The sequence below is a fragment of the Montipora capricornis genome, chromosome 6 (genome assembly GCF_036669925.1).
Source record: "Montipora capricornis isolate CH-2021 chromosome 6, ASM3666992v2, whole genome shotgun sequence".
NCBI classification, from domain to species: Eukaryota; Metazoa; Cnidaria; class Anthozoa; order Scleractinia; family Acroporidae; genus Montipora; species Montipora capricornis.
In genome coordinates, this window is record NC_090888.1 from 30125773 (window position 1) to 30143750 (window position 17978).

General features: G+C 39.4%; 1 protein-coding gene across 7 annotated transcripts in view; it reads left to right on the forward strand.

Annotated features, from left to right (window-relative positions):
• LOC138051920 (protein Wnt-4-like) overlaps positions 1 to 11270 on the forward strand; it is a 35301-nt gene extending 24031 nt beyond the window's left edge. For 2 of the 7 annotated variants that reach the window (XM_068898233.1, XM_068898235.1), the window contains 4 exons: positions 6739 to 6850; positions 8249 to 8493; positions 8901 to 9181; positions 9576 to 11270. In XM_068898233.1, coding sequence (XP_068754334.1) covers positions 6774 to 6850; positions 8249 to 8493; positions 8901 to 9181; positions 9576 to 10043 — 1071 coding nt within the window. In that variant the 5' untranslated portion in view covers positions 6739 to 6773 and the 3' untranslated portion in view covers positions 10044 to 11270. Of the gene's footprint in view, positions 1 to 484; positions 574 to 792; positions 914 to 5557; positions 5632 to 6738; positions 6851 to 8248; positions 8494 to 8900; positions 9182 to 9575 lie in introns of all 7 variants that reach the window. The other 5 variants (XM_068898232.1, XM_068898230.1, XM_068898234.1 and 2 more) reach the window with 5 other exon arrangements.
• Positions 11271 to 17978: the final 6708 nt, after the last annotated feature.

Here is a 17978-nt window from a genome sequence, read left to right on the forward strand (position 1 = left end):
TGTCCTTGTAGAACTATGCTGTTGCGATTTCCTTACGTGCCACATTCTCATGCACGTACTGTAGTGGTTTGTCAGCTTTGGATATTTGAAAAAAAACCTCCCGGCGGCTTTCTTTAAAAGACTTTTGTTCTTTGTTAATCGAACAGAGAGAAGCGGCAGCAGAAAGCGATATTGAGAGGTCGAACAGTCAAACAGATAGGGTTGGCAAGTAACTCAAAGTACTTCCTTCCGACTAATAAATATAATTGCGCGAGAGTTTATCGTTTTAACCAATGTGATAATGTGATCGTTTTGCTATAATTCCCCCACAGAGGGACCGAAATCCCGGGACCGAAATGTCAGAAGAAGGGCAAAGCCTTGAACCTACGTTGCTCCTTGGTGTCCGCCAACCTACTGATTTCCTTCTCTCACTCAAAAACAAAATATTACGGATCGCATGTTTTACTTGTTTACTATTACTTGTTTTACGATTTTTTCCGTTTAGATACCTCATGCTATCAGAAATTCTTCTTTTATGGGTTTTATTCAAGAAGCGACGTGTTGCTAGCCATTATATTAAAAGCTATGAAAAAGGTACAAGTGCACGTTGAAATTCATTTCTGGCCTTTCATCGGCCTGGTTTTTATCCTGAACTCCGTTAGTTAAAAGTCCAGGCCTTTGACCGGACAAAGAAGTACAAGTAGTGGAACCCTTTGGCTTTCAGTTCAAACGTAATAGTGTTGATATCTCTGTGGAGAAAACAGGAAATCCTCTATCACATAATCCTTATCGCTATGTCGATTGCTGTCAAAGTTTCAGGTATCTTGGAATCTTTAAATGATCTGTCCATTTCAATCAGACAACACTTGTATATGAAGAGCTTCAAGTGAACACCTCGTGAAGATCTTGTGTAAGCTCCAACAGCATTATTAAGGTAGGATTAAATGCGCTTTGTTATGTAGTAGTAGATATATCAATATTTGAACACAACAAACTAATACACGCTTATGTTATGATTTGTTTATGATAGTTGAAGTTTTAGAAAAAGCCACTTAAACAGTTTCGCTCACTCGGCTATTTCATGTAACCAACGTTTATGCTGCGGTAATCTTCTACCCGCTTTAAGTGCTTCTTCCCTTTAAGTATACCTGTTGATTAATTCTGTCTTTCGTGCACATGTATTGATAAAATGCAGCCATTTTTAAGTAGAAAGGAAACAACAAACAACAAAAACAACAAAATCAACATTTGAATGGGAAATGAAAGTATAACTTGAAACAAAGCGAGAGAAAAACGAACATGGCCCCTCTTCTTTCTTTCCATAACTTTGCGGTTCCCAATTTAATTTGGGTGTGAAAGAATTTCAAGGGAACAAATATTAATTAATAAGGGTCAAAAGAGTAGACTGATTACCTAGTTACGATAGTGGCTGGATTTCAGTTTAGTCATTTCTACTATACCTTCACGCTGATGAAATATGAGGCGCCAACACGCCATTAGCGAAATGCTCCCCACCCCCTCCTCGTGCAGCGCTCTCATTTTCACGCGTACGTCTTCGCTAGATTTAACGAACGTTTGTTCAACGAAGTCTTTCACAAGCGAAACTATTTTGCTTAGTGCGCTTGCTGTGGAATGCTTGAAAAATACCCAGAAAATCACACCTCAAAACTCCCCGGTCCTTCAAGACTCTGTTAAGGCGCCACTAGACTGACTCTCGTTTTCCTTCAGGTCACTGTCCATTTGACCCAACGCCAAAGTAAAGAATAAAGCGTTTGAAATGGATTCGTTGACAGTGATAGAATCATATTGAAAAATAGTTCTGAGTTTAAAATTGAAGCCTTTTTTTCTGGGGTTACAGCTTAAAACCTTTAAAGGCCTTCCTTCCTCTCCGAAAGTACTATCTTTTTTTAGAGAAAACGAGGATGTCGCCAGGGTTCCTCGCGGCACTAATATCCTGAGAATTAAGCCAGTGACGGATTGTATGAATTGAGTTTACAGAACACCTTAAGCATCGCGAGTCTTCCTGTATCTTTTAACAGAAATGTTAATTTTGTTTATGAGCAATTCACACATTGAGACGCAGAGGCAAAAAATTAATCCAAGAAACGATTAGTAATTGTGTATCAGTTGAATTTGTAAAATCGATGTAAGAGGCAACAGTTTTTGTTTCAAATGAAATAATAAAGTTAGCTGAAGGACGATGGTTATTATTCTCATTTTTAAAAGATTCTATGTTACAACTGCTCCATTTTTTAACAAATATCTCTTTGGCGACAAAAAGTGTTTTAACATTTCCAAAACATTAATTAATGTTGGAAATATCATCAGAAAATGCTATGTGATTGCCAGTACATGTATAATATAGGAGGTAGATGAAATGAAGGTCGAGGAAGACTAAAAGGCGACTATTTTTAGCGGAAGCAAAGACAAGGGCAGCTGTTACATGGCTGCAGGAAACATTATCTACGACTCCTCGAAAGGAAATCCAGTTCAATAACATGTATTTATATCATATAACGAGTTGCTAAAAACAGCTCTTGTTAGAACTATAAGTAATTTTTACGCCATGATGAGCTGCTCAAAGACCTACTTAGACTTGGAAATATGTTCTTCAATTTTCAAGTTCTTTATTAATTGTACATGTCTAAAAACTCGTGTTTCCGTCAGCACAGAATGTTACAGACTCAAAGGGTAATAAGAATTTTCTCAATAACACGTGGCAGGTTGACTGCCAGTCTCAAAGCCCTTGCACGTGTTTACGGAAACGGTATCCGCCAATTTTTGAGACTGGCTGGATGGAGGCCTGTGTGCCACACACAGAACAAACTGTGAGGAACTGTATGATTGAATTACCAAAAAGACAAAAATCGCGACACTCATTTTTTGAGGATCTAAGACAAAACGTGCTTGCCGTTTCCGTCGAATACGTCGTCGACTTTCTTTGCCAAGAACTCTTTGATTAGCCGAAAAGTAATTTGCAAATCTGTTGTCACCATGCTCGATAACAAAGTGTTAATCGGCTCGTTTATCAACAATATTCTGTTTTTTCTATTGCCAGTGGTTTCCTGTCCTTCCTGTCAATTTTCCTGTGTAAAGCGTGAATGTGAACCTTGGAAATCACCGCTTGTCTCAATATGAGACCGTTGTTTACGAGAGAATGGAAAACTTAACTTCCCTCACTCGGATCTTAAAAGAAACTCAAAAACCGTTGAAGTTACTTATGACTGGTAAATTAACCAAGAAACCGGTTTGAGTGACCGCCGAGAAAAAATGGTTTACTAAGATAAGTGCACCTACTAGCCGCTTTTCCTTATTCCACCGACGAAAAATTTGTTTTTCACTTGAGCAATAATTGCCTGTTTTTGGAAATTGAATCGTAAATCTTAGTCGCATGTTAGGAAAACGACGCAAAGAGAGAGAAAATCAATCAAAAGACACGGAAATTTGATAAAAAGCCATGGCAAAAGAAGAGAGTTCCAAAGCCAATATGGGAGACAGTTAATTTTCTCAAAGGCTGGAGCAGACTTTCAACGCCTGAGAAGCCTGGAACCTGGTAACGGGGACACAGAGATCACTGTTATTACTCAAATAGGAAGATGCGGCAATAAAGATTCTCTTACTAATTTAAGATTCCTCGATTTCTGCTTTGAAAAAATTTCTGTTCCTATTTTCCATTCGTTTGGCGAAGCAAGACCACGACGATTTACGCAAATATTTGATCCAAATAATGCCAAAAGTATTGTAATATTGTAAGACGAAGAAGTAACATAGCCGAATATTTTGCTTAAGAAAATTATTATTCTTGCTCATCTTGCACTTATCTTGATAATTCAAAGTGAAAAATTTAGGTGGCGATATGGGTTCCAATCGAGAAAATTGCTTTAAGTACGAGGATCACTTCAAATATATATTTATTTCATTCTTGCTGATCTCTTTTACAGCGTACCCCTCTCAAACAAAAAAATGATTCAATTTTTCCTCCTAGGACAACAACGTCGTTTATCATGAAGCTTTCGAAACCTTCATAAAACCTCATTTTTGTGACTACAAATCGCAACTATATGTTTTACTACCCTACATTTCCAGACTACGAGCAGTCCTTCTTTCACCGCTTACTTAGTCGAGCACGGTTAGAGGCAGGCACGACAAAAAAATGGCCGTCCGAAATCTGGATTCGATGAGCTCCTCCTCGAATCCAGATTTCGCGCGATCATTTTTTTCCGTTTCTTTCTTCTCTTCGCGCTCGACTAACTAAGTGACGAAAGAAGGACTGCTCGTAGTCTACTACGAAGGGCCAGATCTTGTGAGATCTAAGCAGGAAACAATTTGTAGACTAAAGAAGAAATAATGATGCAAGGATAGCTGTACGGCTGTGAGGATATATATTTTTTGTTTTACCAATATTTCGTAAGGCACCGCCTGACTCTTTTAGGGAGTTAAATGATTTGGCGTTACAATTGTTTGAAATTCAAACATAAACCATGCTACTACTACTACTACTACTACTACTACTACTACTACTACTACTACTACTACTACTACTACTACTACTACTACTACTACTACTACTACTACTACTACTGCTGCTACTACTACTTCTACTTCTACTACTGCTACTACTGCCGTGAATAAATTGCACTTCCACGTATTTAATTAAAGAAAAAAAAAACTAAAATAAGATATCACTGAAGATGCTAGTACCTTAATGCCTGGCTATACATGTTGTCGTCTTTTGACTTTGACTACAAAACGGCTTTCAAAGTTTCTACCATCTATAAATTCCAGTGCAATAATGATTTGTCCAAAAAAGAACGAAAAGAAAAAAGAAGAAGAAGAAAAGAAATATTTCCATAGTTTGAAATTATGCAAAAATGCCAGACACCGTTCTTTTGTCATGATAACGTTTATCCTTAATAATCTGAATAATGCTTTGCGATAAATCTTTTCAATTAAAGATGTTCATTCAAAAGATTTAGGGAAATGCCTTACATAGTTTTATTTTGTCGGAAAATAGTTTCTCTAGATTTTTGGAATATTTATTTTAATTTGAATGAAAACGTTCCTTGAAAAATTAATAATAACCAGCCGCACGCATAAAAATGCTATTGGAAATCTTAATTAAGTCGAATAATCGGGATTAAAAGGCTTAATTATTTCAACGACTTGTGGGATGATACACGGAAGTCTTTAAGTGCGATACCAACAGTGTTACTCAGGTCTGTTTATGTTGCTATTCATTTAGGTGCTTAAAAACAATTTCATTGTTTATAAACACGAACAAATCTATAAACACTAACTAAAAAGGTAAGGGTATAAGGTTGATACAAGTATAAAATTTTAGATATAAGAGATAATGCACTTCATTCGTGCGGCTAGATAAGGGTTTTGTATCGGAACACGAAATTTCTTTACACTCTTAACATACTTCTTTTTGGAATGGCCTGCATTGGTTTCTTTTGGGTGTGTAATCCCGTGGGATGGAAAGGCGGAAAAGAAAAGGAAATGTATACAAATCCTCTTGATAAAACGAGTGCACGGAGCTCGATCTCTTAAAACACTAAGATCAATCGCCTTGCAGGGCTTCTTACTGGAGGAAGGTCATATAAATAAATTCATCAGTTAACGAAAACTAGCTGACAGCTTCAGAATAAGGTAGGATGGTTAAAATCCTTTTAATTAAAAAGTCATTTTACAGTTCAAATTAAGTCCATTGGCTATGACGTTAGGCAGTTAAAGACAACAAAGACAATTAAATCGATCCACTGAGTCGCCAATGTTTGTTACTTTCAGTAGTGGCATTGGACAAGCTAAATGACAACACAACTAGTTGCACCCAAAAACGTATGATGTCAAGGCTGCAAAGATTTGCCTTGTAAGACCTTTCAGTTTATTTGGCAAAAGGTAAACGATGACTGGTTTCTTAAACACTAAGTCATCTGAATTTCTTACTCCTAGCTTCTTGAAATCGTTTTTTCCATGAATTATAGTTTGCTAACGGTTATAAAACTTAAAATAGGATATAAAGTGTTTTGTTTGCTTCGGCCCCCGAAAACCACACATTTACCTACTCCTTTCATTTATTGGTGATCGGATCGCGAAACACGCACATTATCTGAATAAAGCCGACAAAGCTGGTATGAGCTGGCTTTGACGTTATTGAAAAGAGGTTGAATTGATCTTTACAGTTGATTTAAAACATGGTTGAGTTTATGAAACTCGTAACTTTAAATTACGTTTTCAGAATACGTAAAAAGAAAAGGCCAAATTTCGATACCTTCATGTTGTTCAATTTAGTGAAAATGCTTTTGTGTTTCAAAATGAAATACTAATCATATATTCCTTTATAACGTCCTAACAACTTCATTATGTAGAAAGACAAAAAGTGAACATAACACTGAAGTGTTCAACTAGTAATTAAGATTTTTTCTACCCCAGGGCGCATGCACAATTTTGTCTAATGTTTGCATGAAGCATGCCCTTGCCTTTTCTTTTTCGCTTGCCGTTTTTGGAAAGGTAGTAGGTATCTTTCGTCATGTTTGGTCGACGCAAACTGCGTTTCCACCCACAGTAGCATTATTTTAATTAAGTTATGTGTCACTAAATAAAGGAAATTATAGAGCAAAAGTGCCGTTCTCTACCCACACTACTTTGTCTCATTTGAGCGGCAGGGCTTTGAGCCAAACCGACCTCATAAGAAGGCTAAATTGCCCCTTTGTTCATCAACTTCTTATCTAAACCTTTATTCTTTTGACACGACAGATAAAGACAGCCATCGCAGCTGAGAAGGTAACAAGATGTATATCACGATGCTTCAAGTTTTGATAGCTATCCTGTTTCTGCTGAACCGTTTTGTGTCTTCGAGCCAATGGCTGTAAGTATTAACATACGCGCTTAAAAGTTACTGCTGAATAGCACTGAGCTTAGAAACACTTCTCGGTGCTCACGATCGTCGTTACTGTGATCTGTTGCCGTTTAGAACTCATATATACAACGCTTGAAACAATGTACGGCTCTCTTATTTTTGGTGAACGTTTACTTATAGAGTGCTACCGTAAAGTAAAGATGGTGATAATTTTGACTGATTGAGAGCGAGACCGTGTCTCTTTGCAAATCGCAAAAGATTGCAAAGCTCTGACAGTCCTGCTTATGCTGAGCCTCGGCATCTTGTCTACTAAGCAGGATTCTCCCATCTTTCTAGGCTCTTTGCTACTGAAAGAAATTGTTTGCGGTATAACTTAGGAATAGTTGCTATGCACACTACTGAGATGTCGTTTTATCCACGTAAAAAATACCCATAATCACGTGACCCTAAATCAAAAAGAGTCCATGCATTTTGTTGATTGATTCGATTACCATTTTTTCCGTGGATAAATTGTTGTTAACTTGCACATTACCATGCTAAACGATTTTTTGACATTTGAGTTAATGCAAATTGTTAAACCTTGATTCAATACGAATGCTCATACTTCTTCGGAAACGAAAAAATTCCAAACGCCCAATCTGAGCACCTTATAGTTATTTGTGATGAAAGTTGAAATGTTCTAACAACGAAAAACTAAATTCGAAACACGTTTAGTTTATATGCTGAGCGCGCGGGTTAATAGAAAAAATTGGGTTGTTTTAACTAAGAGTAAAAAGAATTCAGTTGCTCCACGGACAACTCAATTTAAGGGCAGACCTCCGTTATACATGTAGTGTGACTATTTGAAGCTTCTCTCCTGAAAAAATCTTATAAATATTTTTATCATTCTTTATCAATGCTAGAGCATCGCGGTCTCTTGACTGATGACGTCGTTCATGAACTTCACCAGGATTGAAATTAAACGTTTCTGAGAAACGAAAAGTTTCTCAGTATCCACAAATTTAGGAAAATAAACCATATCTCTGGTTTTGACAAAGCACATCTTTTGTTTCCTCGTAGCGTTGGGTGATACTCTGGGAACATATCGTATCGTGAGTTAGAGACTGATAGACAAGCAATTTCACTGTCACTGACAGGACATATTTTATAACCGATATCTGAAAACTATTGCTGTATCATTGGGATTTATGCTGTACATAAAATAATTGATCTTAGGCCTAATACGCAATGATTTTCCAATACTTTTGTGCTCTACTCAACACGATGCCATGTACAGCATTCAGTACTTCACATCAACACACCGCTCTCGTGGTTTTGCTCCTTGCGGTTAAACGTTTCCCTTTTCTTCTTCACTTTCATTTTCATATATTACCGTGATGCGATTGATATAGTTGTTTGTTATTTCAGATCAATAGCCTTGTCAAGCTCAGCAAACACGTTTATCAGCAGACGAAGCTGCGATGATGTTGGCGAGAAACTTAATCATAGACAAGTTCAGATCTGCAAAAGAAACATTGACGTCATGAACAGCGTTAAATCTGGAGCTTCTATGGCGGTGTCCGAATGTCAACACCAGTTTCGCCAGAGAAGATGGAACTGCACCACTGTGCAATTTGAAAGGTCTCCTGTTTTTGGAAATTCTGCAAACGGAGGTGAGCAGAATTTCAACGGAGGTGCTTGCAAACTCGAGTTCGATATTGAAGAGCATATTTCAATTAATGGCTTGCTAAATCACTCATTCGAAACGCTTCATTGTTTTCTTAATTGAAATGAAAGTTAAAAATGACCATGACCTTGCGTAATAGCACTCGGTTATACAGGCTCGAATTTTGTTCAGGCCTGGGTTTTTTCAGAATTACTTGCAACTGCTTAGTTGCTTATCCAAGTGCCATGATCTTTCTAAGTTTCTTTCCATTTTCATTTCGTAGTTCACCTGTATATTTCTTGTATTCCGGCGTAAACCATTTCGTTATTTTTATGATTCAGCTGATGATTTCAAGACGCTTACAACGACAATAAAATCCGATTAATTAATTACTGGATCTTTTGTCTTTTCCAGGAACCAGAGAAGCCGCCTTTGTTCATTCCATCTCATCTGCTGGCGTGGCTTATGCTGTTACACGGTCATGCTCAGTGGGAAACCTTGGTCGTAAATGCGGCTGCGACCAGAAATACAACGGAATGTCAGAGAAGGGTTGGAAATGGGCTGGTTGCAGCGATGACATTGATTTTGGCATCAATTTTTCGCAGACTTTTGTGGATGCAAGAGAACGCGGACGAAAAGCCGGAAACCCTTCTCGTGTCTTGATGAATCTTCACAACAACAATGCCGGCAGATTGGTAAGTTCTTGGTTCGCCTTATGGCACAGCCTCATGGCACGGCAGACCCAAATTCGATCAATAGTACCAATACACAAACATTGGTACTATTAAAGTCCTATTATTATATCTCTGAGATAGTACATGCAGTTGATTGGCTAAATTGGCGGGCCGTATTCTACAGTGCGGCCCGCTGTACAGCCTCTAGCAAGTTTTCATGTAGTTTATGCCTCATAAACTTGTAAAACTGTTTGAATCTTGGAAGTAACTATTTCAAAAAGCGAAGAAGATTTATTCGTTTCTTTGTGGCAGTTGAACCTATTCTTAAGCAGTAACTTGGAGCCAATTTATTTCACTGTCGTTGGTACTTACTTTCTCATTGTTACATTTGTTTTCGTTTTTCTTCATTCGACAGGCGGTGAAAAAATTCATGAAACTTCAGTGCAAATGTCACGGTGTATCAGGCTCATGCAACGTTAAAACCTGCTGGCGGTCACTGCCAAACTTTAGACTGGTTGGCGACTACATCAAGGAAAAGTTCGACGGAGCAACAGAGGTGGAAGTAAGGCTAATAGGCTCGAGAAGAGTTCTGGTTCCACGTAACGAATATTTTAAGCCACATACAATCGTCGACCTTGTTTACATTGATGGCTCACCAAATTTTTGTAATGCCGATTCTAACACCGGATCTCTGGGAACCAGAGGAAGATCTTGTAATCGCACTTCTCAAGCTATTGATGGCTGTGAACTGATGTGTTGTAATAGAGGTTACACCACGCGTCAAGAAGTTAGGGTCGAGCGCTGTTCGTGTAAATTTCACTGGTGCTGTTATGTCCGGTGTCAAGATTGCCGGAGAAAGGTGGAGGTCAGCGTTTGCAAGTAAAACTCTCAGATAGGATACTTAAATATATTTTGAGATTGCTTAAAACATAAATGTTCTGATACATTAAGTGGTCATACATTCTGATTTTCAAAAAAGTGATAAAAACAACAACAACGACAACAACAACAACAACAACAACAGCAAAAATTATGGAAAATGTATTATGCACATTAAGAAGAGTATTATGAGCATGCTTAATTTGATCCTGGTATCGACAAGTCATTCCCGATGTATCATCTCATTTTGCGGGGTTTCTTTAAGGAATGTTGACGAATTCATAAAAACCGCAGGTGCTTTAGAAGTATCTGTAGAGAACCGGGTAACAACAACTTTTGCTGGAGATAATGACGAAAGCAATGCCGCCTTGTTCAGCCTTAATGAGGAAAAGCGATCGTTCTGCACATATGAATTATAATTTAGTTGCTTCGCCGTTCGGAGACGAAGGGAGCTCAAACAAGGACTACAGCCAGTTATCTGAAATTGCTTAAAATTCGCTCCCCGGTGATTTCGATCGAAACTTTTTCATGATCTGTAAATTGTTCAATCCCTGGGTCAGACAGAACTAAGAGGGAATTAGTCCCTGTGTCCTCACGTGCCCCATAAAACACTGATGATTCTGTAAACTGTAAGAAACAGGGACTTTTTCCGAGTGAAGAATAAGTGTGCAGAGCCATTGCTTTTAATTAAGTCGTATTCTCTCAAACGACATGAAATAGTTGCGGATCTACGATGGTTTCTATGTACAAATCAATAGAACGAATAAACTTCAGAGAGGGGACTAATCGGCACAGAGCCTCAGAAACTGTAAATAATGACTCAAAAATAAGGAATGTAAAGATCTACCTCGCCTCAGTATTGATCATGATCTAAAGACAGGTATTCTGTTCAATGTCATTGGTACTGAGAAGGATGGGATCGGCAACATCGTAACGTCCGCAACTGGCATTCATCCTTGTGATACTGGTTTTAAGGATAATAAAGATAGATGTAGTAGATTAAATTATTAGTGATAAGCACTTGTATCCTACAACGAACAGACAGCCCTCGGGAAAAGATATATTTATTCTAATTTGGCTCAAACAAGAGAGTGAAGCCTTTTTTGGGATTCATTAGTTAGTCAATCAGCATTTTAATGACATACTGTATGACAGCTTCACTGCTGAAGAGAACTGAATAACGTCAGTAGGGTTAGTGAAAGCAACTAATAAAACATATTAATATTCTTTATACTACCGACTGCTGGCTCTTCTTTTCGTGTATGGATCATTTGATATCCTCGATCTTCAAAAGTGAAAGAAAAGTGAAGCTTGTTTCCAGGAAAGCAGAATTTTGCATGAACCCCTCACCCACAAGTTTAGATAAAAATTTGTTCAAAGTTGATCATCGCTACGACAAAAACTGTTTTAACTGTTATTTCGTCAACCAATAAGGGTTAATTTTCTCGCAATCGATGAAAACAGATTAGATAGCATTGTTCTTGAATCATGTGAAATTTGAAGAGATTGTTGTAAAATTGAGACACGACCTTATTTTTTCGCCATTGTTAGATTGCGTTGCGTTGGGAAATAAGCATCATGTTTCCAGAACTTCGAGAAAAAGAAGGGCAAAAAACGAAAAAAAAAAAAACATCAAAACGAGTAGAATAATGTAAAGCCACAAATGTGTAAAAATCTTACAGAACAAAACAAAAACAATGCGCAAATTTGACCGTGCCTTCGCTTGAAAGGAAGAGTTTCACGTCTCTACGCATGGGCAAACTGTCACGTCAGCCATTTAATTCCATTGTTATTGAAGCAATCGAAAGCACTGATGCAAGAAACGGAAACAATGCCATAGAAGTGGAATTATTCATTGGAATTACTTGTGCAATCATTTCCTTTGTGTTACGAACCTACTACATGCAAATACATAACTCGTGCGTAGAATAAAATGTTCGACCCGTACAATAAATTCGATGGTCAAACCAAATTTGATATTTTCTTTGTAAACCTGTAGTATCTTCACCAAATTTGGGCCTCAGTCATTCAGTTTGTTTGCTTCAATACTCTATGTGACTAATGAACATCATCGGGTTCAGTAAGAAACCGTAAAATAACTGTATTACGTGCTGGAATAACCAAGAAATGTCCGCGAACAAGACATAAGTGTAAAGAGCCCCCGAGTACGATATAAGTCAGGCAACAAAAGTGTGACAACAAGCAGTTACCCTTTTTAAACTATTATTTAATTAGTTTTACACTGTTACATTTACTTTGGTTAAAGATTAAATTAAGCAGTTCGTAATGCGGGCTTACTGTCATTCATGGCCATTCAGGTATTGATCTTGATTAACTTCGAACTCTGAAGTACCACCGACTTACTTTCCACTTACTGGATTTTGTGTGTGCAAAAACGTTTACGGAAGACTTCATAATGAACTCTGAACTCTTTTCCCTTTTCGTCTATCGTCTCTTCTTCTCTTTCTTCTTTCCTGATATAGCAAGGTCAAAGGTTATAGCTCCACCATAGTTATCGCAGTTTATTATAAGTTCCTCACATTATAGCATCCATAGCATAAGTTCAATCGCAGCCAGCCACGAGGGTAAGCCCTCGGGCAAGAGAGTTTTCTCTCTTACTTACAAACTTGCTTTTATACTTTTACTCTAAGCATCTAGAATGTTCTATTGCTATTTATATTCTGTTACAAGGTGTGCTATTTGTGGAAACTGCTCGCGCTAACGAATGTCAGAAATTTTCTGACATTCGGTGAGTCTCTGCTACCAGAGTCCCTCGTTTCTCCTACCACGTGATCAAAAGAAACGAGAGACTCTGCGAACGAAAATGAGTAAATCTTAGAATTCGCTACTTTCGCAAATCCCATAAAACAGGTCATTTTGGGGGTTATTGGCATTGAAACAATGGATATCCAGTTGACTGAAGCATGATACAGTCGCAAGAGTATTTAACTTGTTTTGTTTTTATGGGGGGGGGGGGAGGGGTTGGGCTGGCAAGGGGTCAAGGGGTCCTAATTGGTTTGACCCCAGGGGTGATATCATTATCAAACGAGGTCAGGAGCCTATCAGTAGGAGCCTTCCTCTCCCCTTTTACCTTTTCGATCGGGCGTTTTGACAGATCTAGTTATTTTTAGAAACACTTTCCCGAGGCACAGCGTTTCCCTGGTTACGGTTACCCAATCAGTGCTGCAGATTACGCAATTACAATTTTGCATAAATTAGCTCTGGCTGGGAATCAGAAAGCTCCAATTCAAAGGTAAAAAGTAGTAATCTATTCAACAACACTCCCATTCATTCTCAGTTGAATTAAGGAACGGGGTGTGAAATATCAGTCAGCGGTCTAAGCCAAAAGAAATACGACCCACGTGAATCGGTAGGGGGAAAGAAAGGGGGGAGAGGAGGGGTGGGTCGTTCCACCGAACCAGTGTTCCGCTGGAAACTGAGCAAGAAGGAAGTTCACCTCAACCAAAGCGTGATGCACGTGTTTTATGCAAGCTTAGCCAATAACATGCTGGTATCCCGTGTTATTTTCGCCTATCATTAGAAGTGTTATGAATAGCGTTATCTCTTGCAGTCGACGCACTCAAAAACCAGTAGCGGTTCGAGGTCTACTTTGTGAGGAGATCTCGCACTAGCTATTTCTCGAAACTTGGGTTTCGCCACTTCCGTGGCGAGATGAGCGACATGTCCGCTTTACCATGGCGACAGATGCGTCGGCGTCTGGCTGAGGCTATTCTGTTTTGTCCGGTTCTGTTCCACAACATGTTTCTGATTACTAGTCTGTCTGGAGGTTATTACGTCTCCCTCTTTAAATAAAGATAAAACAAACAAACAAACAAGCAGTTATTTTTCACCACTTCGAAACTCAATAACTTGTTGCATCTTTCGTACGTTCCAACTGATGAAAATCAAGCTGACTTTCCTTCTCGCCGCCTGTCTATGCTGGACTTTGAACTGACCCCTGACCTGAAATGTGGGATATTGTTCTGGATATATTCAGAGGCCCAGAGGGCTACACGTGCGACCTGATGACATTAGATTCCAATGCTGTGAAAGATAAACGGGGATTTCGTTGCTCATGGCGCAGAATGGCTAGTGTTTGTAGGACATATTCTTGCTTTCTGGCATAAATACCTCTTGTCTCACTTGAACTCCCATGTGGGTTTTTAATAGACTCCAATTGGTTGCGGTTAGTTTCTTACAAATGCAAATCTACAGGAAAATGCTGGGAGGTGCGAATACCCAGTGGAATAACTGTCCATCAAATGTACAAGCAGTTTGCAGGCAGTAGATTTCCGAACAAACCCGATCACTCCGAATAGTTTGATAGAAAACAGTCCTGCATGATTTACGACAGCTTAAGCCCGGTTCCCACTTGTGCAATAAGCATAAGTACAAGCGTACGTATTAAAAAACACGTGTGCGAACCGGATTCAAATAAACATGAAATAAGCATAAGCGTAAAGCGCAAGAAAAGAAAATTTTTCCTTTCCTTGCGCGTATGCTTATCATACGGTTGCGTTTATTTCACAAGTGGGAACCGGCGTGAGTTTGCACAAGCACGACGATTCGCACACCCTCTTGAATCTTACTAGATCTTCTCGGACGTTATTACTACGCTTGCGTATTCCAAATTTTCTTCGGCTTGTCTCACTGTGTAAACGGCGTAAGCGTATCCTTGTGCTTACGCTTGTGCTTCTCGCTTTAGTGGCCGGTTCGTATGTTGCGTCATGAGCGTTTTTAACAAATTTATATTAGGCCTCTTGTAGACTGCAGGCAGATCTCTAGTGGGGACCAATTTCTACCACTTTTCTAAATTGTAATGACAGAGAATTTCACAATTTTTGTCTTCGTTCCTGTCACGTTTCATTTTACATCATTCAGAGCTGAGAAATCATCAAGCATGATTCACGCGAAACATGCTTGGCTTGGCAAACTCCCCTGTTTTTTCTGTTTGAAAATGGGCGAAAATTGTCATTACTTTAAAAAAAAATAACTCGCCTTAAATGCATGAACCGACAAGTTGGTTTTCTTTCCCGTGCGACAGTTGTGGAAGCGTTTTTCGCAATTCTAATGCGTAAAACACAAGTGTGCGCAGCTCTCTGAGAAGCCGTCCATTACGAAATCGACTCGCTGGCTTCTCTGAGTTTTTTATAATTTGTTGCTCGATACATTTTCGGTTTAGATTTCTTTTTGCCCGATTAAGAGATTGTCGATGCTGGAATCGCGATCAATATTACGGCTGAAACCAAGCATAGATATTTTAATGCTTTTTATGATGAATGAGTTTCTGATGCGTTACGCTGGCGACATGGAAAGCGAAATACGCCATACCTTTCTCCCGGATCGCTGGGAGTTAACTTGTTCGCCCAAGACCATACTAGTAACATGGTGTCACTTTGCAGCGACCTTTTCTCTCCGTTGGTAATGGTTGGGCCGCTACTGCGTTTCCTTTAAAGGTTCCACCAGTCACGCATTGTTGCTCTGGATATATACCTAAGGAAATATTGGTGGCCACTTCTGTGGCCTTAATGGGGGACACCTCAGCCCTCCTGTTTCTTTCGAAGTTGGGGTGGGTACCTCACCCAGGCATCCTAGGGGACCTCTGGGATTCCACGTTGCTTTTTGATACAATCGGTACTTGATGGACCTATTCTATTCAGCATTTCGAATTGTTATCTGACGTATTTATCAACGTATCTGTATAGGTTTATTTACTCTTAATAAACGTTAATACTGCTTTTGCTTTTGTTTGCTTTCTCAGGAACTGCCTGCGGTTGCTAAACTTTTTGTTCCTTCTGTAAGATGTCCCGTTTGTTCCCATGCGAATGACGCTGACTTTCGGTTTTGTCAACTTTGTGCCTACCAGAGAAAGGTTGCTGAGCTCTCCGAGATATGAACCAGGTTAATAGGCTGGTGGCGTCGACATACTGTGGTTTTTTTTCTCCAGTTAGCCAAAGCCCTTAACCGGGATGGTGCATCTTCTCGGCTTGTCTCCGAGAGTGATACGGGTGTGATTAATCCCTGGCAAAACATGAACAAGCTCAAGCGCTTTGCTAAAACCCTGGTAAGAGGCCCCATCAGGGTTCTTGAACCTGTTTCAGTAAAAAAAATTCTTGATACCATATCTGTAACCTAATTTTTTTGAATGAGAAGCGGGATAAGTTTTGGGGATAAGGTTTGGGAGTTAAGTGTGGAAAGCTGGGCGGAACTATAGCGGAGCTCCGCGCGCGGAGCACCATAGTTAAGAAAATATGGTAACCCATCGACGCGAGAAATTTTGGTTTTATAGCCATGACGTCATCAACCGTCCGTACTTACCTACGTACGTACGTCGACCCGTCCATGTATGCCAATGTGACCAGTATCATGCTAGTTTACAGCATACATCTTTGCTATTGGACATCCATGTCTTGATCAATTGACACCTGTTAAAACGACGTATCCGCTGACCAGTATCACGTGACCATATCGCGGGCTCAAGCTTAAAGCTCACCAAGGTCAGCTGAACAGCTTAACCGCTGATCAGGTACTGGTTTTCGATTGGATTGCAGGCTCAACCCAGGTTAACTCACCTAAGCATAATACGCCGATCAAATCGATACTTCAACATCTCCCCGGGCAAACCCCGGGCATTTGACCATCTTCCCGGGGAGTGGGGAATTTGACCTGTGCCTGCGTGGGGTGGAGAAAATTGAACCGGAAGTGTCAGGTTTCAAATGAGTGTTTTTTTTTTGGGGCGCCGAAGTCAATAACAGCTATAAAACACGTGTTTGGACGAGATGAAAGAGTTTAAAGGAATAGATATAGCATTTGTGAGCGATTGGCTTGCAAAAAAAGGTCTTCAAAAGGTCTTTATTGAAGACGATAGGAGCCGACGACGATTGTTCTTTAGAGGATATGACAGACAAATCCGACGATAGGGTAGGGCATTTGAACACCATTTTGCCTCGAGGGGGCGGGAATTTGAACGATCCAATCTTCAAAAGTTCAAATGGCCGGGCTTTGCCCCGGGGGGCGGGGAGGGGGGATGTTGAAGTTTCGAGTTGATCGGCGCATACGCGAGGCTTCATTTTTCGCGCGCTTTCTGTGCTCGACGTGGCTACACGGCAACACTACGTCAACTATAGTTCTTACACAGTCAACGCTTTTCGTGTTCAGGTGGAAAACGGTTTGGAAAATGTTTTATTTCTGCATTTTCTCTGGTTTCAATTCAGTTTGACACATCATCATAGCTGTGGTCCACACTGGCGGCTACGCAGTTATTCAAGTCAAGCATCGGAGGGACATAAACTTAAAGCTGAGTGTTTATTCTTAATTTGATTAAAACTGCTTTTTTCTCTGTATTGCAATTTTTGCCATATCTTTAGAAGCTGTTATAAGCTTACATGATGCCTGGAGAACCTATGACTAGAACAGAAACGAAAGGAGAGCGAAAGAGAACGACAGTGACAAAAGAGAATACCAGTAATAGCTCATACGTAGAGGAAGAAGTTACTCCACAAATTCTTTCCTTGGGCACTAAACCGTTTGTTATTTTCAAAACGTGGTTGAATCGGTTTTTCCTTTGTTCCGGAATAAAAATCGAATTTTTATTGCAAACTGGAATTAAATAACAATTATCTGTACTCTTTTGGACATAAAGAAAAAGTTGATTTGTTTGTTTGTTTGTTTTGCTCTGAAATGCGAGCGAACAAGTGCATTTTTAATCGTTTGCCGAACTGCTTTTCGATGTTCCTCGACAGTGACAAGAAAATTTTGCCCTATTGTTATAAACACGTAATTGCAATGAGTTCTCGTAAAATTAGGGCGAAATTTCACCGGCTTGTGTTTTCAGAAGTTTGTTTATAGCAGCTAAACGTTATTTAAGTGTTGGAGGGGATCTTGTTTGAAGTTCGTCCTTTCTTGGTTGCATTGCCGTAGTTTGCCGATTTTTGTTCCA